This window comes from Brachyistius frenatus, unplaced genomic scaffold (genome assembly GCF_029030835.1).
Source record: "Brachyistius frenatus isolate BFR_SWC_R1_liver_20210118 unplaced genomic scaffold, ASM2903083v1 Contig_318, whole genome shotgun sequence".
Lineage (NCBI taxonomy): Eukaryota > Metazoa > Chordata > Actinopteri > Embiotocidae > Brachyistius > Brachyistius frenatus.
In genome coordinates this window covers 189438-212470 of record NW_027210917.1, presented here as the reverse complement: position 1 = coordinate 212470, position 23033 = coordinate 189438, and the positions used below count along the sequence as shown (strand labels likewise).

The window sequence follows — 23033 nt, the reverse complement described above, 5'->3', positions numbered from 1 at the left end:
GCAGTAAATCTAAATTAATACATTTCTTGCTACAGCGGTGCTTATAAATTGGAGTCCTTAAATATTTTGTTATATTTCTTAATAAATATGAACTCAAACATCATTGGATTTCCATACAAGTCCGAAAATAAAATAAAGAAAAAAACATATTACACTTGGTCATTATTTAATGAAGCAAAAGATGGTGGCAAAAGAGTGTGCACCTCTATGAAGTATGAAGAGTCAGGTGTTTCAATCGGTGGGATAATAATCAGGTGGCATTTTTTATTCCAAGAACTTGTATCTATCAAAGTCTGAGCTTCACAACAATAAATAATAATAAATTCTGAGCGAAACACAACAGGAAAATGTCCGAACATCTGTCGGTGAACTGAGTCTCAGGAGAAAAGTGGGTCACGCAGCCAGACCACGAGCCAAAGCTTCAAGAATCAAGTTCATGTTTTAAAAAGTCAAAGTCCCGAAATGTTGTGGAAGAACCAGAAACAAACATTTTCAGGAGGAAACTCAAACTTTCAAACACGATATCAGTTGTCCAGTTAGAAAAAGGGATGTTTTCTGAACGTCTTCCTCACGTGTGTGTGTGTGGATATTTATTGTATTCATCTGCTGTGGCTCGTTGTTCAAAGTTAGTTCCAATGTGTGTGTGTGTGTGTGTGTGTGTGTGTGTGTGTGTGTGTGTGTGTGTGTGTGTGTGTGTGTGTGTGTGTGTGTGTGTGTGTGTGTTGAAAGGGTCAGTCAATAAAACCAATCGACCTTCAGTCATCTGGTGGCTCCATGTGATGCACTGATTCCACTTCGACAGCCACATTAACACAACAGCACCATCATAGCCAGAGGCACACACACACACACACACACACACACACACACACACACACACACACACACACACACACACACACACACAGAGTCCACTGAGGTCAGGTGAGGCACCAACACATCGCTGCTGGAGAAACACACTGCTGATGTTTCCACTCATAAAGAGTCCTGACTTTCTACCATCACCTCATTATTGTCATTGAAGTCGCTCTTAATGTGAAATTATTTTGAGAACGTCACTACAGACAGAACTGAAATAAGGACGTGTGATCTGTTGTGTTCAAACAAACAAACAAACCAACAGCAACACTTACGGTACTAAACACTTTAATTTTTCCGAGAAGACTAATAATTTTTTTTTTTTTCCTCCATCAGACATTTCACAAAGAAACACAGTGAAATCAATAAATAAATAACAAGTAGGAACAGATACAAGGTACACGGGGATGAAAAGTAAAAGATATAGAAAAAAAGAAAAGAAGAAGAACAGCACAAAGACGAAGAGCATCGTACGAACACAGCAGCTGACCGAAGGACGACGTGGAGCCGGACATCGATGGGAAGGACGGCCACCGAGGTTTGCACTGGCAGCCGTGTTGGCTCCACAGTCCTGCTACAGGGTTGTTGTTGTTGTTGTTGTTGTAACAAGAACACACATCGTATCCGACAGATTAATTGGTGACGACAACCGGGGAGCCGAAATAATTTGTGTTGCTTAAAGATGTTGTTTCTTAAATGCTGGTGTTTGTCCAACAGAGCATCGTGTTATCATGCAGATTACCAGCCAGTATAATCTGAGTTTAAGAGATTATCATCATCAGATACTGTTTGCTGCCACTCAATCATTCGTGTTTGATAAAGTGGAACTAATGCAGAAATATTGACGATCTTATTTGTGTTCTTGGAGTTCGGCAGTTTGTAGGATAATCAAATAAGAAAACCTTGAAATGTTTTATTAATTCGCTCACCAACAGATCTTTAACATGTTGGTCCACTTGTATTGACGACTTTATGAAGGTCAGCGCCAAACATTTATAGCCAACAAGACTTTGTTCAAGCGAAGCAGACGCTTATGACGGACCTGTAGACAGATTGTACTTTTGTTTTACACAGAATAACTCACATTGGCATGAAACTAAGAACACATTTATCAAATTCTTTTCATCTTCTTTAAGTGTATTTCTTAAATATTGTATATTTTTCGAACTCGGTCAGTGAGGATAGATTGAAATAAATAAGTCTCAGTGTATTTATATGACGACAAGCTGAAGACGATAGAAGAAGATTGAATCAACTTGTCAGACGCTGAATTATTGGAAATGTGAGTTTTTAAACCAGAACAACAGAATGAGTCGAATGTGAACTGAAACAGCGAAACAACTTCCACACGAGAAGCAACGCGCGCTTGTAATCCATCCATTTTGTTTTTGGAGAAGTGGGCCGGAGGGGAGGACACCCACCACCACCATAATAAAAGAAAAACTGCCGTGAGTGGTGGCGCGGGACTTTTTTGTTTATCCGACGACATCACGTTTAACTTTGAGGTGACAGGACGGAGGAAACATTTTTAGTTTTGCCAGTGGCGGATCAAATCTGACCAGGACATAAAGAGGGCTCCGGGGGGTGGCGAGGAAAAGGCTGGAACTGTTTTCAGGTCATCATAACATGAAGTCAAATCAAAAGCTCTTAGTTGGGCTATATAAAGTTCTGGTACTGGTTCAGAGAGGAAAACGGCAACAGAAACCACAATGATCCTCGGTCGTTTATCAACAATCCCGTACGTGTACGTTGGTGTTACTGAAAGATAGGCAGGGATTATTGTTGGATTAGAGATCCTTTTACGAGCTACACATCTGCATCAGCTCTCCGGCTGTGCAGGTGTAATATTCTGCAATCCTGTTGCAGATGTGAGCTGCCTCCTCGGGGCGGTGATCGCTCCGGTCCTGCGAGTGGGTTGCTTGCCAGCAGGCGGGGGGGGAAAGCTCACTCTGCTGTCTGTTGGCTTTATCCACCTTCTCCGCCAGAACTGTCCCAACTTTTACTTTTACATCTAATTTATAAATGATAACAAATCAACGGGTATCAAACTACAGTCAGGCTGATCAGATGCGCTTTGATTCCTGTGTTGTTCCCATGGTTACCCCCAGAGCCGGGGTGGGAGGGTGCAGGACGCATAGCGGGGGTTGCTTCCTATCTGAAAGCGCCCTGACTTACAGAATAAATGTTTTAAAATGTTTACAAACAAAAGATCTGTCAATCATGTTTGACTTTAAAATACTTTTCTTTTTTTTTAAGTATTTGTGTTTTTTTTTTGCTACATGTTCAGGTGAGGTTACAAAACCAAGAAACAGAAATCAAACTTCCACTTTTTCAGATTCCTACTGGACACAGCAGCTCTGTCCGTTGGCGTCCTTGGAGCGCAGACACAGTTTAGGTTTGTAGTTCTCCAGGTATTGCAGCTGCTTGGTGTTCAATGCTCCACGACGCTTCCTGGCAACACAAAGGAGACGGAGCTCAAAACAAGGAAACGACACTCGTTAGAAGAAGGATTATTGGTGCGAGCGCTGGACTCACTGTCTTATTAAGTGCACCGCATCTTCGTACTCCATCCCACACTCGATGAGCGCCAGGGCCACCAACACAGGAGCTCTGAGAATAAACAAGAGGAGGAGAAAACGTGCAACCGTCAGCCAATCTCAAAACGACATGAGAGGACACGATTCACTGGCTGGTTTCATTTGAATAAAGTTGGAGGGGAAACAATACAAGAACACACAGAGGAGGCTGAAACAGTCCACAACAGTATGTAATGAACATAAAACAGTCACGAACCGTCCCAGTCCGGCGACACAGTGCACAGCCACACAGCTGCCCGGCTTCTCTCGAAACTTGGTCTGCAGCAGGTTCAGCCAATCGTCAACCACCTGGTCTGGGGGGGCGGAGCCATCGTCGAATGGCCAATGCTAGAAAGAAGACACGTCTTCATTGTTGTTTGTTTGCTGCAGATTAACTGACCTTTGTGGTTTTACAGCAGCCAGACAAAGTGTCCACCTCTAAGTTATTGTACTTCTGAGGAATGAATCCCTTCCTGGATCCAGTTTATCGAGTCGCTGTGTCTGGAAATACTTATCCCCCCCCCCCCCCCCCCCCCCCCCCCCCCCCCCCCCCCCCCCCCCCCCCCCCCCCCCCCCCCCCCCCCCCCCCCCCCCCCCCCCCCCCCCCCCCCCCCCCCCCCCCCCCCCCCCCCCCCCCCCCCCCCCCCCCCCCCCCCCCCCCCCCCCCCCCCCCCCCCCCCCCCCCCCCCCCCCCCCCCCCCCCCCCCCCCCCCCCCCCCCCCCCCCCCCCCCCCCCCCCCCCCCCCCGTGAACATAAAATGGCAGACTGACTGTTTCCATTAAATGTGCTTCCATAACTCAAACGTATTGTTTTTGTTACAGATCATTTAGACCTGACGGACCTGCGCATCAAGTTCAATGTTCATTTCCTCGTGTTTCACCACCGTACTGTCGGACTATTCAGACTTTTGTGCTGGAAGCAGCTTTAATCCCTTCGTGACTGAATATTGTTGAACGCCTTGACTACGAGTCACGAGTCACAGATCGCAGTTTTCCTTGGTGTTACTGACATTAAAAATAAAGCTGTGTAAACAACACGTACCAGGACTTGTATGCCTTCTTGCTCCACCGGTGTCTTGTCATACGTAGCAGCACACACTCTCACCAGGGTGTTCACTCCAAACGCCTTCAGATCCTGCACATCAAAACACACAACGTACATTTTAACACAACGCGCTGCTCTTCGTCCTTCCAAAAAACAACAAAAAAACAACAACAAAGTGACAAAGTTAAAGCATGTGCTACCTCTATGAACCTTCCCAGTTGTGCGTTGGTGGGATTGTGCGTGATCAGGAATCTCATACAGTCATAGGAGATCTCTACGGGAGCCGGTCGGTTCATTTTCACAACCGAGGTTTGTTAATAAAGAATAAAAAGTCAGAAAAGTACTGTGCTTCAAAGAATGGAATAACAGACGTTGTCTTCAAGGAAAATTGTTTTGACTGCTTAAAAAATGCTTCCACTTAAAGAAAAACACTCCACTAATGACTGGCTGTTCCTTCAGTAACAAAAATCAGTCTAAATAAAAACCAAAATGAAAATTATGGGGAGGGGAGGGGATGGGGGGGGCTTTTCTTGGCAATTAAGGAAAAAGTAGAATTGGCCTGTTAATAACAAAACGTAAAATCTAGCAAAATACGATCAAAAAGTTTGGAAAGAAGACACTCAAAGTCCTGAAGAACAACACAAGTGAAGACAGAAAAAAGCTCCGTCCTTCCTTCCCTTCAGATCTGCTAGCCCATTCAGAGACGCCTCGTACAAATCGGAGCGGAAGGAAAAAGGAAAAGCCGGAAAGGAGAAGAGCGGAGAGGAAACTCCCGGGCCGAAGCCAGCGCCTCTCCTTCTCCCCGGGACAGGTCACAGACCGAGGGTTGGCTTGTCTTCATATGGGTTGAGCAGGATGGCAGTAAGAACCTGTGAGGACACGGAAGCGGTCGCTCATTTTACACCATTATTATAAATATTATTATGAATATGATCTTTCTGTCTACTGACCTCTTCTCAATAAGACCCGTGATGTTTTGTACGATAAATCAACTCTGCGCGGACCTCTATGTTTATCAAGCCGTGTGTTTGTATCATCAGAGTTTCAGAGAGAATAGACTCTTAAATAATCAAATAAAACAGATGTATTCATTTTATTTGATTGTGTGTGCTGCTGACCTGTGAGTGGATGGCAGTGGTAACAGTGCCTCGCTGGTGTCTCCTGTTCACTTGTCCACGATGAGCAGCAGGTGCTGGGCTTGGCAAAACTCCCCTCCGAGCCTCGCAAACGCCATACATGTGCAGCCTGGGGAGAGACACGGCCATCAGGGAGGTGGTATGGTGGTATGGTGATATGGTTATATGGTTATATGGTTATATGGTTACATGGTTGTATGGTTACATGGTTACATGGTTGTATGGTTGTATGGTGATATGGTTGTATGGTGATATGGTTACATGGTTGTATGGTTATATGGTTGTATGGTTATATGGTTGTATGGTTATATGGTTACATGGTTGTATGGTTATATGGTTGTATGGTGATATGGTTATATGGTTGTATGGTTATATGGTTGTATGGTTATATGGTTATATGGTTGTATGGTTGTATGGTTACATGGTTGTATGGTGATATGGTTGTATGGTGATATGGTTGTATGGTTACATGGTTGTATGGTTATATGGTTGTATGGTGATATGGTTATATGGTTGTATGGTTATATGGTTATATGGTTGTATGGTTGTATGGTTATATGGTTGTATGGTGATATGGTTATATGGTTGTATGGTTACATGGTTGTATGGTTATATGGTTGTATGGTTGTATGGTATGGTTGTATGGTTGTATGGTTACATGGTTGTATGGTTATATGGTTGTATGGTTGTATGGTGATATGGTTGTATGGTGATATGGTTGTATGGTTGTATGGTGATATGGTTGTATGGTGATATGGTTGTATGGTTATATGGTTGTATGGTTGTATGGTTGTATGGTTATATGGTTGTATGGTTATATGGTTACATGGTTGTATGGTTATATGGTTGTATGGTTGTATGGTTGTATGGTTACATGGTTGTATGGTTACATGGTTGTATGGTGATATGGTTGTATGGTTACATGGTTGTATGGTGATATGGTTGTATGGTGATATGGTTGTATGGTTGATATGGTTGTATGGTTACAGCTGCCGGTCAGAGCCGCGGTGGAAACACTCACCGTGATGAGAGCTGAGGAGACCGTTCATTGAGCGCACACAGGACAATGTGACGGCTCCGGGATGTGGACACACCATTGATGATGCTGCTGCTTGTCTGGGTCCTGGCTGACAACGGCCCGCTAGCGTCCTGCTCACCTGCTGGGGGAGACAAGGTGTTCACGTTACTGCCAGCTGGACGTCTCTGTCCCGGTGGTTTGGGTCTCTATGCTGTCCTTTTCTCTCTCCGCTCTCCCCTACCACCAACCGGTCGAGGCGGATGTTCTCCACCTCCGAGCCCGGTTCCGTCGGTGTCCTCTCTCCTAGTCTCCGTGGACATTGTTGAATTACCGGGTTTCTCTGTGACGCTCCACGTTAAATAACTGACCGGCCGGCTAGCTAAACGTCACCGAGGACTTTCCAAAGGCACGTCTTGACGTTAGCCCGGTAGAGCCCGGTTAACGGGCTCGACCGGGCTCAACCGGGCTCGACCGGGCCAGCCTCGCCGCTGGAAGCGGCGCCGGCCGGGTCATGTCCTGAAAACCGGGTCAACGACCGTGTTCCCGGAGCATAAAGCGAGCTAACACTTCCAGGCTAAAACAACAACAAGAAAACCACCACGCGCCGGTTCCCAACAACATCTTTAATGAAACGTCACAAACACCAACTGAACATCTGGTCACATCTGGTCACATCTGGTCACACGGAGGTGGAGGAGCGGACTTACACTGCGCTGTGGCTCCTCGGGAACAGATCCAGACGCTTTCCTTCTACTGGCAGAGAGAAGAAACCTGCGAGGGAGACATGTTGAGCACAAATGTCGAGGCGCAACGAGAATTACAACTTCCGGTCACGAGCTTTTCAAAATAAAAGTGATTAATTAAGACGTTGTCCTCATTTCCGGTGTCATTCTTTTCTGAATTGCCCCTCCACCACACAAATAGATAAATAAAAGGAAAACTATCTTTAATGCTGATTTAGAAATGAACCTTGTTTTATGGCACTTTGTTTTCACATTATATTGTTTTATTTTACAAAAGTACTTTTGTGGTTAACAAGCATGTAGTAGAAACGTGTTTTCTGCCCTCTTACTGTCATCTTTATCAGCCCAAGTACAAGTTCAAATGTCAACTTTCATACTAATAGATTCATTTAATGCTCTTTTTAAGATCATACGCCTGTAAGCAGGAAGATAATACCTATCAGTGTGTCATCGCTGCCATCGACTGCATAACAAAGTAAATCTACCAAATGAAGAAGCCTTCGTGGACGTTTCCAAAAGTTGTTCACGTCACAAGTTCATTTTGTTTTTTTTGTTTTTATCAGCATTCCAAAAAACACTCAAAACATAAAACATTGAAATGTTTGATTTGTAACCCTAAATAGAAACTTATTCAACTGCATGTTTGGTTTCACTTTCTACGTTGAAATCTTCTCATTTGAGGCACGACAGGTTTTACACACCTTGTTTTAAGAGATAAAGGTACAGATTATGTACAGTTGTTGTTAATTTTGTCTTGAGTTCTCTTGCATTCAGTTACACACCAGTTGTACCTATTAAAGCATTAATTAGATTTGTTTTTATGATACCATTTGTAATAAACTGCTGCGATCAGTTACTGGAAATGTTTGAGGCACGGAATTTATTTAAATTTACTGTAAGTCTTTTAATACGACTGGAATGTGACCAGAGCTGTATTTATTACTCACTGAACGCATAACACAAAGGGTGTGGCCTTTTCCCTCTCTCCCTTAATGTCTTTCTCCTCAACACACACACACACACACACACACACACACACACACACACACACACACACACACACACACACACACACACACACACACACACACACACACACACACACAGAGGAAGGATGTTGTGTCCCTCTGCTTAATGAGGAATATGTGTCTGTTTGTTTGCCTATTTATAAGGTTTTAGGTTACATGGCTGTCAGGGAGTGTCTCCCTGTTTACCGCAGGCTGACAAGACCGAGCATGCAAAGCCAGTGTGTTCATGTGTGTGTGTGTGTGTGTGTGTGTGTGTGTGTGTGTGTGTGTGTGTGTGTGTGTGTGTGTGTGTGTGTGTGTGTGTGTGTGTGTGCGCGCTTCATGACGTAGCAGCTGCTGAATCTGGTTTGGCAAGATTTCAGAGGAAAAGGCGAGGGAGCAGAGACAGGCGGAGAAAAGAAAGAAGCTGAAGAGTTGAAACTAGTTTTTCCCTTCACTACATTTAACTTCACTGCTCTCTTATTAACCTTCTCCTGCCGGCGTCGACAGATCGGGTGTCTGACTGAGGTTCCAGCACCAGGTAAGGTTCTTTGCTGTTTGATTTTCATTGATTTCACCGTATGTTAAAGTCAGGACTGACCGACAGACAAAGAGACCGTAACCAAAAGTGTTTAAGTGTTACATAAGCTCAGTAACTTTAATGTGGTTTTTTTTCCTTTTTGCTGATAAAATCAAGTGGGATAGAAGTTGTTTGTTATGGCAACCACTGAGGAAACCAAGATTTGATCTGAAAGAGACATGATGGACGTAACTTTTCCTTTTGCTATGATTAAGACACAAACATTTAAAATGGAAGAAGATATTGAGCAATCAATATCAAGAAAAAAAAGTGTGGTGTTTAATGTTAGATTCATCACTAAAATAGAGGCGTGGTGAAGTGTCGTCTACTTAAAATCGTTTCCACTTTGCCTCTGATGGCATGTAGACGCTTTCATTATAATTTGCAGTTGAAGATTTTCTTCATAATATACAAAGCAGGTAAATTCCCACAGTCAGTGTACACAGAGCCGTGGTCAGAAATTTACAGGGAACAGATCTGACATGAACCGGAAGCTGCTGGAACATCAGTGTCATTGTTCGAAGTCCAGCTAAATTTACATGACCGTGGACTGAAGAAAGGAGCTCCTGTTCCAAAAGAAACACCTTCCAGCTCGACCGAAGTTTCCTGCCAACAACATGGACAAAGAAAAAACCTTTGGGGGCGGAAAGCTTAAGATCAGACATGTCAAGGATGAAACTGCTCGGCCTGTTGAATTTGAAGAAGTAAAGGACACTGTACCATCTCTTACAGTAGGTATGGTGGTGGTAGCATCATGCACGGGAACATAAAGTGGACCAATTAATGAAGAAGGAGGACAACTTGTGAAATTCTTCAGCATAATCTCAAACCATCAGCAAGACGGTTGAAACCTGGACACAACAGGACATATGAGCCCAAACACACATCCAAGCTGGCGGTGGATAAAGGATGAAGCAGGCTAACATTATGGTTTTTTGGAATGGCCTTCCCAAAGTCCTGACCTCAACCCTGTTGAAAATATGTGGACTCGGCTTAAAAGTTAGATCAGCATCAGGAAACCAACAAATTTGTATTCAACTTTGCAACTGAACTGATCAATTCTGCTCAAAGTAGAAGTCAAATATCCAACGAGACTGCTGCCAGATGCTTCTCATCAAAATGCAACTTGAAAGGGGACATGAACCGAATATTTGGTTAGTTACCAAAAGTAAAGTTTAGTGGGGTGTGTCAAAGGCCAGCACCAGAACAACACCACCACAGGCCTCACTGGTACTGAAATCTTTATAAACTGAGTGGCAACGAAGTGGATCCAGAGTTTAAAGTGTTAACACAGAAAAATCCCTCAGTGGTGAATCACTGTTATTTCCTGAAACCCAAATATTTCACTCTTTTCTAAACACTGAGTGATTCTCCACTTTGCGAGCAACCACACGGGCCCGAGGAGAGGGTAACAGAACCCATATGGATCTCTTTACTCTTGTTTTCCACTGGTGCAGTGGGAAGTCCAAACCACTGAAGTTGTGTGTTTTCTTACACAGTATATTAAAAATTACTCCTTTAGAAAGGAATTGAACTTTATTAAAGCTATACATTTTCTACACTTATGTCCGGGTTTAATATTCAGCTACAGCAAATACAAACACATAAATGCGGTAAAAACAGGATTAGATGAATATATCTCATGAACTCATGTCTGTTATTGTGTTTAAACCAGCCGAAGGGAAAATGAGTCAACCCCATAATAGAAAAAAGACTCACTGTTTCTGTCTGCACAGCTGTGTGGAAACCGTACCAGTTCAGGAGGAAACTGTATATTGATCGTGTGAATTACGTTTTGTTTGCAAGAAGAGATTAATTAGCCAACACACACACACACACACACACACACACACACACACACACACACACACACACACACACACACACACACACACACACACACACACACACACACACACACAGAGTGCAGTGCCGAGGTAACGTAACATTAGAACCCACACTTATGCAAGGAGGTTTATGATTGAAGTGACGTTAAAACAGGACTGAATGACTGTATGAGTGTTTCTTTCATCAACCTCATTACCTTTATACACATGGAAGTGTTTCTATTGTGTTCATTTAGCAGCAGACAAGCACACAGCGGTGAAACACACTGATAACACACACAGAGTTAACAGCATCCAGGACAGAATATAGTGTCAAACCAAGACTCTGTAGTGGTTTAAAAAAGCGTGCAGACGAGCAGTCATGAGTGTTCAAATTGTTAAATATGTGTGAAAGTGCAACAGCGACGGACAATAAAGCATGTTGCATTTGCAATGTGACACCGTGATAATGGCAACTTGACAATGAGTTACTTTTTCCAGGAAATTAGGTTGTAATTTATTTAGAGACAGTAAAATTACACAAATGGCATCAATATTATATAAACTGTAATATAATTTAATGACCCAAGTCCATTCAAATTAGGTCATATTGTATTTCCCAAAATGTTGAACTCGTACTTTAAATTGACGCGTTATCTTACCATCTCCATGTCAGATAAACCTAAAGTCTGTGGGATTAACTAAAAAACTGCGTGATGATAAAGTAGTATTAACTTCTAGTTTTATAAACCAGGATAAAAAAATAAAAAAGATACAGGGACACTTTGGTTTATCAGTTGCTGCCGACAGACCTTAATTTTCAACAGAGTATGACACGAGTTTTATTTTGTTTCTGAAGCACGCACTTTCTACATGTTGGCTGTTTGTCATGAGAGGTTGACTTTTAAATTGGAATGAATGTTTCCTACAAGCCCGTGCAAGCACTGATCTCTAGCTGCTGGATTGGGTAAAGTGTGACTAATCCTTCAATCGTAACAGGTCTTTGTTTTAAGGGAGCGCAAAGCCACCTGTAGGAAACAGCTCTTATTTTCTCCTTTTCTTTTTTTCCCAGGGTGCAGCGCATCTATCTCCCAGACCGGTGCAGCAGCTGCAGAGATGAACTGGTCGGGGCTGGAGGGTCTGCTGAGTGGAGTCAATCAGTACTCCACGGCATTCGGGAGGATTTGGCTTTCCATGGTGTTTGTGTTCCGCGTGCTGGTGTTCGTGGTGGCGGCCCAGAGGGTATGGGGCGACGAGAGCAAAGACTTTGTGTGTAACACAAAACAGGTAAGATCTGTACTAACGCTACTTTCACATGGTATTCAGTGTGGGGGCGAAGTTGGTTTCTCCATTAACACCAGTTTTACTGAAGAAACCCGAGACTTTAGAGGACTAATCTGACCTTTCACGACTTGGACTGTGTGTAACATGAACTAATGAGTCAAGAGGATACCCAACACCTGTGTGAGGTAGTTCCAATAAATGTCCACATGAATGAGATTACTCACCCGGTAAAAACAGTTAGGGAAATACTTTTTTGATGTCTGATAAATAACCCTGATAATGTCAGCAGGGTTTGTTTTTTTAAAAAATAAAAAGCAACTCAAGCCTGAGTTATGAACTTGGGTTGTGGAGTATTAATGAATAATGTGGGTGTTTACCAGGCAGGCAGGATAAAATGAAAGACAGTTGAATTGAATTATGAAAGAAAAAAAAATGTAATCCAGTGCTTCTGACGTTTGAGCCATCTCTCATGAGGAATCCACAGATTAAAAAACAAAAACAATAAAAAAAGAAAAACAAGCCACATAACAAGGCCTCAGACCACAAGAAGCCGACAACGGCGTTCTGGGAATTCAACCCAAAGAACACACAAACTCTTTAAGAAAAGAGAAGAAGCAGAGATGTGAGTATCGCAGATTTTTCTGTGAAAAATTATCGCACAAAACCAAGAAGCCTCTCAGATCAGAGATCTTCACAAGTGACAGATCATAATCTGCTGGTTCTGAGGGCATAGCAAAGCAGCAGAAAAACAAGTTCTCTGAACATTTCCATGACATGAACTTCTAGATCCAAATGGGACTGTTTTTTAATTTATTTATTGAAAAACAAAGAAATTCATGCTCATTCCAATTGATAAAAGCCACAATAAATAGAGCTAAATTGATTTATTCCAAAAATTGCAAATACTATTACACTGACCACATTGAGCACAGGAGACGGTGCCAGAGGTGCTTACAGGAGGACGAGAGTGAAAAAACAGTGATTCACCGCCATTATAGAAAACACACATAGTTGCTTATACTCACACTGCAAGACAAAAAGCACACGAGGGTTGAGGAAACCAGTAACCACCCGCCTGCAAGGATGTAGCTGCAAAACAAAATCCCACCCCACCGCAGGTGGTTTACTAAATAAAATGAGGAAACCCATGGTCGCAATGAGCAGTCAATAGAAGTGTTCCAGCTAATACATAATCATAATAATAATAATAACATTCAAAAATATAGAAAAGAAATGAGATGCATAAGAAACAGACAAAATGCATAAAATTAAACACAAATAGAGTTAAAATATAAAATGAGCAATATGCATTTTAAAGTGCGGTAGATCAAGTGCTTCAAGAGAAACCTGTTAAAGTAAAGAGATATGTTTTGAGCTTTCTTTTAAAAGTATTAACTGAGCAGCTTCCCTGATATCTAACAGGTAGTTTATTCTGCAGCTTTGGAGCGAAGCTGACTACAGCTGAATTCCCCAATTTTTCTTTTAACACTTAAACATTAAAATACAATGAATACAACAACAGTAGGCCAGCTGGCCGTAACCAAAATCAAATACAATCAACTCAAAATGAGACACCAAAAAAAGAAAAAAGGTGTGAAACTAACTCAAATCCTCCTAACAGGGCAAAGAAACACAATATTAACAACTCAAAACAGTTAGTGGGAAGTAACCAAGTGGACGGCCATATCGCAAAACACATGGGAAGCCAACACAATGTTCCTCGTTCCAAAGAGGCACACACATTATCCACACATGTCCACAAACTACGAATAAGGAAGCAAGAAAAAGGCGTCCCAGCGACCGAACCATTACATGCTCATTTCTTTAACGGAGCTGGAGACACGAACGACAAAACCTCCCTCCAGAGCAACAAAGAGCAACACGGCACAGAAATCTTCCCTCAGCTCCACACGGCTCCTTTTTAAAGCTGAATCAGCTGATCTCAGTCAGTGATGAGCAGGTGTGGCAGGAAGCACAGAGGGAGACTCATCACACCGAACTGGCATTAGCATGAATAAAAACAAAAACAGCATTAAAGTTAAAGCCATAAGAAAACAGTAGAAATACTTCAGCTGGTGCAGTTTTGCCTTTAAGTCTTACAAGGAATTTTTGTTCTTGTTTTCTGTTTAGATTTATCCCCTGGAAGTGTCTCCAGGTTGAGAAGCACCATTATGTAGAGCACAGTGGTACTATTGTCTCAGGACAGTTGCATTAGCTAAACAATACAAGTAAAAGTCGATAAAGCGACTGCAGCAAGTTACAACTCCTAAAAAGCCCTTTTGACTTTTGTTTTTCAGCCCGGCTGCACCAACATCTGCTACGACCACATCTTCCCCATCTCCCACATCCGTCTGTGGGCGCTGCAGCTCATCTTTGTCACCTGCCCGTCTCTCATGGTGATGGCGCACGTCAAATACCGTGAAGGGAAGGACAAGAAGTACGTGGAGCAGCACCACGGCTCCCACCTGTACGCCAACCCCGGCAAGAAGAGAGGCGGCCTGTGGTGGACGTACCTGGTCAGTCTGGTCTTCAAAGCCGGCTTCGACGTGGCGTTCCTCTACATCCTGTATCGGATCTACCACGGATACGACCTGCCCAGGTAATGCTGCCGACCTGTTTTCAAAGATAAAAACATTGGTGTTTTGTACCGTCTACAATCCGCTCTTTGTCTTTCAGGTTGTCCAAGTGTTCCCTGGTGCCGTGCCCCAACACGGTCGACTGCTTCATCAGCCGTCCGACGGAGAAAAAGATCTTCATGCTGTTCATGGTGGTGTCCAGCGCGGTGTGCATCCTCATGTGCATCCTCGAGATGTTCTATCTCATCGGGAAGCGCATCTCCAAACTGGTGAGGGTCCGACACGAGAACGAGAGGCTGGTGTTCGCTGACCAACACGAGCTCACGACCATCGCTCCGCCCAGGTCTCAGTACCGGAGGACCGACCCGACGCTGACAGACAGCCAGCTGAGTTTATACAAGAGGGAGAAGATTAAAGAAAACACCATAACTACGACCTTGTAGGACCCGTGTGATCACAACACCGCGGCTCTGTGACAAAAGTCACTGATATGACTATTGAGGTTGTTCCTGTGTGTTGTGATCCAGCTGAACATGAAGTGTTCAGGACGGATGACTCATGTGTTGTAGGATGTCGTTAAAGTAATAACCTCAAAGACTTTCATTGAAATAAACTCCCGTTAAGTCTCTCTCTCCCCGAGGGAGGAGGCCCGGGGGTGACGGAGCCCGAGGCCCACCAACAGGCCGGCTGTCTGTGACGACTTTCCTGGGAAAAACCACGAGCGGTGCTCAGTTAGTGACGCGGTTCTCATCGGCCAGCTGTGGTCGCTCCGCCAGGCTCTTCAACCGACTGATGTCAAACCAGGTGACACTGTTTGGATCTCTGGGAAGTGAACTCAAAAGACGCAGCTGCAATTACCGCTTATCACCACCGGCGTCGCTAAAGAGAAGAAAAAGAAGATGTTCCGGATCGTAACGTTTAAAGAAGACTACTCGTGGTTGGACGTAGACCTACGAGGTCGTCAGTGACCGCGAATCGCCATCAATATGACATTTAATTAAATGTTCCACATTGTTGTAAATATTGTAAATTAAAGCATTTTGTATGTTCGGCACTGTTAATTAATTATCAGCCTGAAGAAAAAATGCTCTGTGCATTTATATTTCCTCCCCTAACTGAATCCTAATGCGTTTGGGAGGGGAGGCTGAAGTTGTCCACTAAAGTTAAACTCTTCTCTGAAGCTGCTCTAAATCCAGATTTGGTTGTTTCTGAGGCGTTTCTCATCAGCAACTTATTGTGAGTAAACAAGTCACAGAAATCAAGCGTTGGAGAGCCTCCCATCGGCAGCTCATTCCTCTGTGTCCTGTTCAGAGGAGCCTCAATGATCAGAGTTTAAACTGCACTACTGCTATAGCATTTTCATTATTTAATAATAATATGGTAGTGTGAACTGGACGATGTCTTATATTGGTGTTAAACGATTACTTTCATATTTTGGTACAAGCTTTTATCTGGAAGGTTATAATGTGGTCCAATAGGTTCCTTTAATCTGTAGTTGCTCACAACTGCTTGTAAAATAAACATACTGATTAAAAAGTGTTCAGGTTCCTTGCAGAAAAAGTGTGTCAGCTGTCCACCACAGTGCTGCTTGAGTTTTTCCTTTCTTCTGAAATAGGACTGCACAAGAAACTAGTTCCCAGATGCCTGCTAGGTCTTTTTCATGGCAGACCTTATAATTAGTTATGCTTTGTTTGACAGGGACAAAGCATGCACAGCACCCGGATCCTGAAACTGTTGCGAACAATTTGGGCTGAAAATCCTTTAATGAGCCTGCGACACCAGATAGTAACACTCTCCGAGTTCAAATGAACAATACTTATCTATTTGTATGTGCAGTCTGTGAATAACAAGGACAAACCTTTTACCTGTGCACACCTGTGATGGAGAAGCTCGCGACCACGTCGGCATGACGAGCCCATCGGTTCGCAGTTGCTGTGACGGCGCAGATGTGCCAACGGTAAGTACGGAGACTCCTTCATAAGGCCCGGTGGGTCCACGTGCTCTTTAAGTGTGTCATCTTCATTTTTACATTATAAACGGGACTGTAGCTTATCAGAAAGTAAAACAGGAAATTACTCTGGGTCTACCCAACTGTATGTTTCAGTGGAGGACTGAGGGAAATATTTAGCATTTAGAGAAAACACAAAGCCAGAAGTATATCGACAAATGATCGAGTAGCGTCGCAACAATATAAACGGTCTCTATTTTGGGAAAACATGAAACTCGACGAGGATGGGATTCGAACCCACGCGTGCAGAGCACAATGGATTAGCAGTCCATCGCCTTAACCACTCGGCCACCTCGTCTGCCGCTCCTATTGGTATACTGCTCAAAATTCAAGCCCCGCCCCGGAAACGTATCATACCAGCTCGCTCGGCTGTAAACTATGAAATGTTTCGGTTTTTAGCTGTTTTTTTTTAAATATTTTTTTATTACTGCCGTCTATTTACATTAGTAGTAACACGTGATCACATGACATCGATCCGTACCGTCAGCTATTACGTGGACTTCTACGCCACGTTAACATTGAGCCTTTTCTTAAAGCTGGGACGGAAAAGGAAGACTCAACGAGGTGTTGACGACAAGCCTCAACGCGTGTGCAGTACGCGTGTCTGTCCACCAGAGGGAGCCAAAGACCAACAAATCCACACGAAGCCGCTATCACGAGGGGCCCGGCACCTCATGACGACGGAGCCAACATGTTGGCATCCTTATTTAATAACTATGTAAATGAACTCGGAGCAGAGTTGTCAGGGCTCATTAAATCCAGCTGCTGTGCTTTATATAGATCCAGCTGTGTTCCATCATCTGGACTCAAAGGTTTGGCACGTACACAAGAAATGCATGTAGTGACATGCAAAATGGTGCATGTGCACGGTGGTATGAGGTGTAACGTGCTCCCTCAGTAGTTCATGTATGTGCTTAGTTTCTTCCATTCTCATAATCTATGATAATCTATGCCGTAACATCCATCCATATCTGGGTGGATGTAAAGCGTACGTGCTGGTAATCCAGTTTCTACGACATTATTTTAGGATGTTTATAATACGATGTCGTAACTGCCGAGAGTTTAAAGCGGTCCAACCTTCCTGTCGGGTGTCGGTGTGCGTTGATGGCGTGAATCACGAAGCAGAACACAGACAGAGGGGATCGAACATTTATTTACCCTTATTAAAAGTTACAATAAAACCATTAACATCTTCAAACAATAGCAAAATAAAAGAGAACCAAAAATATTGGCCAAAACATATTTACAGAGACAGTTTGCAGATAAAAAGCTCACATTTTTTTGTACACAATCCCAACCCCTGCGTCATAAACTCTGAAATGTGAACACTGCAATACTCAAGAAGCTCGAATGTGGTTTTAGCCAGAAAAAGAATCAAAATGCACGAACAAAGACAAAGCTCTTTTTCCACTTCCCCTCCTCGATTTTCACTTTTCTATACATGACAAAATACTTGAAATTTGGGGGTAAAACATAGGAATGTAGAATTCTAGAAATTAATACGATCATTTGAAAGGTTTATGTGTCCATATAACAGTCATTTCGAGTGAAGGAGATGTTCTGCCCCGCTCCACGGCGGCGGCACGTTTTTAGATCCCAAAAAGATGAGAAAGAAAAATAAGATGTTATAGGGCTGCCACGCTGTTTAAAAAAGGATGCTTCTCCATGAACTGGGAAAATAAGTCAGTATTCCTGATTCGCTCCACATCCAATCCATTACCTTCGCCACTCGCCAGTCTGTGTACCATGAGGGGGGCGACACAAGCCGGCGCTGCCATCACGAGAGGGCCCGGTGAGTTTCCGTCTGTCAAAGAACTAATAAAAGGCAGTGAACTGGTGGTTGAATCAGCAAACGTGATATATCCTTTGTCTTCTTTTGTAGTTTTGTTTATAACTTTAAGAACGTGGCACGAGTCTCTCATATATATATTTATATACTTTAATCTTGGAAAATCAGTTCAGGTGCCGCGGCGGGGTGCAGTCACTCTGCCTTGGCCTCGCCCTCGGAGGCTGCAGGTGTCGTGCCCTCGGCGGGGGCGGCGGCCTCCTCGGCGGGGGCGGCCTCTGTGGGCGGGGCCTCCTCCGCCGGCTTGGTCTCTCCCTCAGCTGCAGGAGCGGCGGCGGCGGCGGGGGCGCCGTCGTCAGCCTCGCCCTCTTTGGCCTCGGCAGCCGGCGTCTCCTCTTTGGTTTCCTTGGCCGCGTGGCCGTTCTCCTCGGGCTTGTCCTCGGTCGTCGGGGAGGTGGCCTCCTCTTTGCCCTCCTCGCTGCCCTTCTTGCTCTTCTTCAGCGAGATGCCCTTGAACTTGAAGGAGTTCTTCAGGGAGAACTTCTTCTTCTTCTTGGCGTCCTTGGCGGCTTCGCCCTCGGCCTTGGCGGCCTCGCCCTCGGCCGCGGGAGCGGGCTCGATGGCGTCCCCGGCGCTGGTCTCGCCCTCCTTGGCTGGTTCGGCCGTCCCGTTTCCATCTGCGGCGGCCGCTTCCCCGTCGGGCTTGGCTGAAACGTCGCCGTTGGTTTTGACGTGGCCGTTCTCCTGCAGAGAAATAGACTCGTCAGTCACAATCACAACAAACACACTTCGCCTCTGGAAACCATTTATACTCGCAAAGCTGCAGATGAAATGAGAATGCAAATAAATCTAAAGAGTCATGGCATATGACAGATTAGCATTAGCCCAATTAATCCAACAGTTAATCCGCGTCACTCTGGGGAAAAGCTGCTTGTCCCGTCAGCGGTACAGATGCGAGATTCAACAGCTGTCTGCAGAACTCCGAGCAGACACGAGGGGGCAGTAGCGCTGCACCACAACATCAACACGGGGAACAAAGGAAATCCCCCTGAAACCGGGTTTGTGCTCTCATCCAGGCGCTGCGGCTCCATCTCCCACTGCTGCTCTGCGCAGGGCTGCGAGCGGACGGGGCGCAGACAAAGCACATTTATAATCCGCGTTCATCACCGCGACGTTTCATCTAAAGTCTGTCAGCCGGCAGCGCGAGTTCATCAACACGTCTGATGGGAGTCGCAGAGTCACGATCTGGCGCTCAACTCGTATTTCTTCCATCATTCGTCTCCACTAACTTCTCCCACTGAACTGTGTGCGGAAAACGCGCTTTAAATGCATCACCACATTTGGGGGGACGGGAGGTCTGAACTGGCGCCCGTCCGCGCTTTGTTTGCGCCTCCGGCAGCGCGTATTTGCATCCTTTGCGCCGTTTCGCCTCGCATCTTTTGTTCGACGTGAGAGCGACTATCTGGCCGACTACAGCCAACTCATGAGAGAAAACACGTCCGCGCACACATTTCCTCCACAATCCGACATTCAGGCAGAAAATGTGCGGCTGAACGAGCCCGGTGGGAGCAGCAGACGGAATTAACAAAGACGCGTCTGGAGCGCGCAGAGCGGGGACGAGCATTGCCGGTCTACGGCTGCTCTGCTGGAGGTCTCCCGGAGTCTGGAGACCCGGTTTAAAGTCTGCTACATAGATTTCGTCTCCCCCGCAGCTCTGCTGATAACAGAGGCTGGAGTCTGCTGTCTGTGCAGGGTGTTAAAGAGCACCACCTCCGGAGCCCCGCCGTGGCACCATGCTGCCGGTGGGCGTTGGGTGCCATGTGGCTCCCCGCTGATGCGCGGCACATCAGGCCTTCTTCACTCACCTGGCCGTTGGCTTTAGCAGCAGCAGGCTCGGCGGCGGCTTTCCCCTCCACAGCTACTCCACCCTTGGACAACTGGGCTCCCATTTTTTAATTTTTTTTTCTCCTTTTACGTGTTCTGAACAAAAAAAGAAAAATCGAAAAAGAAAAACCTCGAGGGAGTTTGTGAGATTTAAAAATCCAGCTCTGGGATGGATGAGATCTTCCCCAAAGAGGTGAAAAATCCGACCTGGTCTCCTTCTCCCTTAGCTGGGTTTGGACACGAGCAGATCCCCCTCTCTGTGAGTGTGAACCCCACGGCGGCTGAGCTCAAATTAAAAGATGTCAGGGAGACGACTGTGAGTATTTCAACCGCGCCTCAAAATCGACCAGAGTCTCCTCCCCTGGGCGGGACGGCCGGGCTCCGTCCAATCTGCAGCCGGGGGGATGGGCCACCTCCACCGCCACACTGCAACAGTCTGCTGCTCCACCGGATCATGGAGCTGTCTGGGAGGTTTTCAACTTTCTTTATTAACTTGCACTTAGATCAGATCAGTCTGAAATTACACATCTGTAATTTGAATCTTCTAAAAATGAAAAAAAAAAATCTAAATGCTGCCAAAACTTCAGAGAAACCACCACAAATACCTTGAAAAATATTTCACCATCCCGTCGGAGGAGTCGGACCGCACACACGGTCACAAGAGCAACCTGAGGAGCTGATTAACAACACATTTTTACTGATTTTTCTTCTGTAATTTGATCATTTTGTCTCTTCGGGGCGCTTCAGGTCCAAGCATCACGTTTCAGGGTGTTTAAGGTGAACAATGCCGGGCGACAGGTTCCTAAGCTCCTGATTTGCAGCTCTTTTTCGACTCGGTTTGAGGATAACTCCTTCTCACACCTCCATCCGTGCCCTTTCGGCTCAAACGAATCCCCAGAAGATCCAAACTTCCTCGGTGGAGGAAAAACAGCACATCGGAGGGCGGGCGAGGAATTTCAATGGCCTCCTCTGGACTTTTGACTGACAGGGCCGGCTTTCGAAGAGTCATCTCGTTACATAACGAGCAGCAGAGACGCTGCGATGGCAGGCCGCTTTGTCACCGACGCAGACGGGGAGACGGAGAACCGGCCTGTCAGCCGGTAATCAGGTCTCTTTGGCCCGATCCACTGAATCCCACGATCGCAGCAATGACGCTGCATTTTTTCTTGCAAAGCTGATGGGTCTCTCTTGTGTTCCAGCGAGGTCAGAGGTCATCTGTTTCCAGCTGAGTTATGAGATATTTATGCCAGCTGCCTCTTTTTAAACCATTACAACCTCAACCGAATTATCTTTTCTTTCCCGTCAACAAGGCCCTCATTCATCCCACGCTAACAAAGTGGCGCTCTGTCCCTTCGTCGTACTCGCACAACTTCATGAAGTGGAATTTATGATTTCCTCTTTCTTCTGTCCCATCTCTGTCTGTCCCATCTCTGTCTGTCCCATCTCTGTCTGTCCCATCTGTCTGTCCCATCTCTGTCGGTCCCATCTGTCTGTCCCATCTCTGTCGGTCCCATCTCTGTCTGTCCCATCTCTGTCGGTCCCATCTCTGTCTGTCCCATCTGTCTGTCCCATCTGTCTGTCCCATCTGTCTGTCCCATCTCTGTCGGTCCCATCTCTGTCTGTCCCATCTCTGTCGGTCCCATCTCTGTCTGTCCCATCTGTCTGTCCCATCTGTCTGTCCCATCTGTCTGTCCCATCTCTGTCTGTCCCATCTGTCTGTCCCATCTCTGTCTGTCCCATCTCTGTCTGTCTGTCATTGTTTCCAGCAGCAGAACATCCTCCTCCCCACATACACACTCAAACATGTCTCAGCCGTGGTATGTGAGGTATGCGTACGCCACCCGGAGAACCGTCTGCAGCCGTCGGAGTGGGCCGAGCTTCTCCGAGTGGACTACGCCCTCCGGGGGTCTCGAAACCTACACCTCCCCCCCCCCAACCTCCTCCAAACCAGCCACCACCGCCGCTCCACACGTTCTCCCGACCTGAGTCGAGAACCACGTGACGTTATTAAAAGCCCTCGGTTTCACCACGGAGGCCGTTCGTTTTCTGAATTCCTCTCTGCTCTCTGATGTGGTGCTCACTTCTACGAGGTCTATACATTAAGGTCGTCCCATTTCGAAGCGGTGCTCCCGGTTTGATGGGAGCGAGGCGTCCACGTTGTCACTCAGTATATTACAATGTGAGGCCGTCGCGGAGGAGCTTTGTGTCAAAAGTCTGTAAATCGGCAAACAGAGACTCTTGAAATGCGTCAGACAACGTAATGGAGCAATGAGCTGGCCGAGCTGTTTTCAGTGAGCTTTGAGTGACATTTGAGAGACAGAAGGTGACTCTGCGGGACTGAAGAAGACACCGTGAACTCGTCCTCCGGGTCCGACTGTCAAACCGTCTGAACGGAGCACTTTGGTCCAACACACTCTCTCTGAGTTTAAAGCACAATCGTAGCCCCGCCCACCTTTTCTCACCAGATTTGTCTCCCTGCCACTTCTTTCTGTTCAAAATTTTCAGATGCGGAGAAATCCACAAGCTCACGTAACACGTTTCACTGAAGTGATCGAGCAACGTAACTTACGAAGGTTTGAACTTCCAACGGCTCCGTGCACATCATGAGTGAAACCTGTCGTTTTGAAACCTGTTTTCTCCGTCAGCCTGATCCTTGAGATTACAACTTTAAATTGCAGGTAGAAAAAGTACATTTTCATTCAATTT

The 23033-nt window shown here is 45.4% G+C and overlaps 3 protein-coding genes and 1 non-coding gene across 5 annotated transcripts; 1 reads left to right on the top strand and 3 right to left on the bottom strand.

The window, feature by feature from the left end:
- Positions 1-1129: 1129 nt before the first annotated feature.
- Positions 1130-7433, bottom strand: LOC138635604 (protein tyrosine phosphatase type IVA 2-like). 2 transcript variants are annotated; one of them, XM_069723165.1, is made up of 8 exons: positions 7341-7433; positions 6637-6775; positions 5598-5724; positions 4680-5348; positions 4477-4569; positions 3652-3782; positions 3394-3468; positions 1130-3309 (listed from the first exon to the last, which is right to left on the bottom strand). In XM_069723165.1, the coding sequence occupies exons 4-8, from the start codon at positions 4773-4775 to the stop codon at positions 3198-3200; spliced, it is 507 nt and encodes a 168-aa protein (XP_069579266.1). In that variant the 5' UTR covers positions 4776-5348; positions 5598-5724; positions 6637-6775; positions 7341-7433; the 3' UTR covers positions 1130-3197. The 2 variants fall into 2 exon arrangements, with proteins under 2 accessions (XP_069579266.1, XP_069579267.1); XM_069723166.1 differs by having other exon boundaries at positions 6637-6772.
- Positions 7434-8694: 1261 nt separating this feature from the next.
- On the top strand, positions 8695-16185 carry LOC138635611 (gap junction beta-4 protein-like). Its single transcript, XM_069723183.1, has 4 exons — positions 8695-8924; positions 11862-12076; positions 14371-14672; positions 14750-16185. The coding sequence occupies exons 2-4, from the start codon at positions 11906-11908 to the stop codon at positions 15090-15092; spliced, it is 816 nt and encodes a 271-aa protein (XP_069579284.1). The 5' UTR covers positions 8695-8924; positions 11862-11905; the 3' UTR covers positions 15093-16185.
- A 688-nt stretch (positions 16186-16873) lies between these two features.
- trnas-gcu (transfer RNA serine (anticodon GCU)) lies at positions 16874-16955 on the bottom strand. The gene has a single exon. It is a non-coding gene; the product is annotated as a tRNA-Ser (tRNA).
- Positions 16956-17792: 837 nt separating this feature from the next.
- marcksl1a (MARCKS-like 1a) lies at positions 17793-20629 on the bottom strand. Its single transcript, XM_069723167.1, has 2 exons — positions 20309-20629; positions 17793-19187 (listed from the first exon to the last, which is right to left on the bottom strand). Exons 1-2 carry the CDS (start codon positions 20390-20392, stop codon positions 18639-18641), a joined length of 633 nt encoding a protein of 210 aa, XP_069579268.1. The 5' UTR covers positions 20393-20629; the 3' UTR covers positions 17793-18638.
- Positions 20630-23033: the final 2404 nt, after the last annotated feature.